The sequence below is a fragment of the Galeopterus variegatus genome, unplaced genomic scaffold (genome assembly GCF_000696425.1).
Source record: "Galeopterus variegatus unplaced genomic scaffold, G_variegatus-3.0.2 Scaffold18164, whole genome shotgun sequence".
NCBI lineage: Eukaryota > Metazoa > Chordata > Mammalia > Dermoptera > Cynocephalidae > Galeopterus > Galeopterus variegatus.
In genome coordinates this window covers 1-2,012 of record NW_007744275.1, presented here as the reverse complement: position 1 = coordinate 2,012, position 2,012 = coordinate 1, and the positions used below count along the sequence as shown (strand labels likewise).

The window sequence follows — 2,012 nt, the reverse complement described above, 5'->3', positions numbered from 1 at the left end:
CCTTTCAGATCACTGAGAGAAGATAAAATATTTCTAAAGAGATGTGAAAGATATCTGACAACCAAAAATTTGGTCAATAGGCCTGTTATAATAAAATAAAGTGTCTTTAAAAATATTTAGTTCAGTAGTTTTTGCATCCATCCTATCAGGTATAAAAGACTGACCACATAAGTGCTAACAATGCTTTTCTTTATTGTTTCAGAGCTTCTTTCAAATACCCCAAGCTAAAGAACAATTATTACTATAGGGTAATATGGTCCAGGAAAACTGACTATTAAATTATTCAACTGATAAATTTCATAGTGTATTATGAATTTGTAGTATATCAATAAAGTGAAATCTAAAAAATAAAAATGAGGAAACCTTGCAACTTAAAAACAAGTCAAGATTCTCCTATCTAAAGTGAAAAAGACTAAGGAGATAAGTGGGATTTAAAAGAGGTGTCACCAGCTGAAAGGTTAGAGTCAAAAAGGCCTCAAGGATATTTGTGTGAATGATAAAGTCATAATAGGAATGTTCTGTAATGCAATCTAAATGTTTCCAAGGTAACAATTTGAAAAACTTTGCTTTCCAACAAAAAACTTTTACTATCACTATGTATAAAACACTCTGCTCAAAGAACCTGGACCTAAAGCATTATTGCCATGGAAATAAAATACATTTTCATTTATTAACAATTTAATTCAGTAAAAAATTTTTCACAGGAAAAAGAAAACCCACAAAATAAAAATAAGATACTTACTCTCTAATTGCTATCTTTTCAGAATGCCTTGAAGATACCGAAGACATGCTCTGAGACATCTTAAAAAAAACGAACAGGTCATGAATCTTATACAATTAAAGTACCACATGTACTACTGGGAAATTACTGCAAAAATTTCTTTCACTATGCTACACACAAAGTATGTGTCCCAGCTTTAAAGATTCCAAACTAATGTAGTACTTATGTTTATTAATAAAATCCTTTACTTCAACAATTAGCTTCATTAGACAAACTTACCTACATTTTAACTTATGTTACTTATTTTATCAAATTTGGTTGAATCACATTTTATTTTAGAATCACATTTTATTTATATTACATTTAATCTTAAAAATAAAATATCAATGAGAAAGAGACTGAAATTTTTCTAAAAGAGTTTGAAAATTCTACCACATCAGTTTTAAAATCTTTCCTGTTGGATAAACGACAACAAAACAAACCAAAAATGACCCTTACAAAATCTTACTCAAAAGTCCAATACCTAAGTAAGAAAAACAAACAAACCACGTTACTCTGATTGAAATGGGTGGGAGCATAAAGCTCTTAAAGTTGGGAACATCCCTCCTCTCTCATCTTCAAGGCAGCTCCCCACATGCCTAGGTTTAAGAAACTATTCTGAGAAATCACTAAACAACGAAAGCTGTGACCGCCATCCACTTCCTCTTCTGACGATGAGCACAACGGAGTGGTATTTGCTAACTGCTTTGCTGTTGCTATGACTCAGCTGGGAATGCTTCGCTCCTCAAATAATCTTCAATCCATTCATCACACCATCTCATGATACCTGAGGCACAGGTTCCAAGGTCTTGAGCCCTGAAACGGTGGCAAGAATACCCATCCTTCCCAAGCAAAGTGGCCTCAGTGCACAGTTGCACAAGCCAGTGATACATATGGATTTCTTTTTGTTTTTTAAGTCTAATTTTGATGCTCTGAATTTCCTCCATTTCCCTCTGAACACTACCTGCTACAATGCAGGGTCTCATTAAGTGTTTAAAAGAGAGAAACACATTTTAAAAAGAGAGAGAAATAAAACAACAAATAATGACTAGAAAGACTTAAAAGTGTATAGCAATTTATTAAAATCATCCAGATAAATACTTGAACATTTGAATAAAAAGGTCTTGGAGTCCATGTCCTTATAAAGACGAATCTCACACTCAGTTTTAAACTATATGCAGGAGTTTCCCGGACAAGAACAGGCACAGCAAACAGACTAGGGTAAAGGTGGGTAAGGTCGTTGTGTTGTGCA

At 33.3% G+C, this 2,012-nt stretch overlaps 1 protein-coding gene across 1 annotated transcript in view; it reads right to left on the bottom strand.

Moving 5' to 3' along the window:
• Nucleotides 1-1,601, bottom strand: part of LOC103582849 (RB1-inducible coiled-coil protein 1-like) — an 8,031-nt gene extending 6,430 nt beyond the window's left edge. Inside the window, exons 1-2 of the mRNA XM_008564327.1 lie at nt 1,548-1,601; nt 743-801 (exon numbers count right to left, since the gene is read on the bottom strand). Of these exons, the coding sequence (XP_008562549.1) occupies nt 743-801; nt 1,548-1,601 (113 nt within the window). The remainder of the gene's footprint in view (nt 1-742; nt 802-1,547) is intronic.
• Nucleotides 1,602-2,012: the final 411 nt, after the last annotated feature.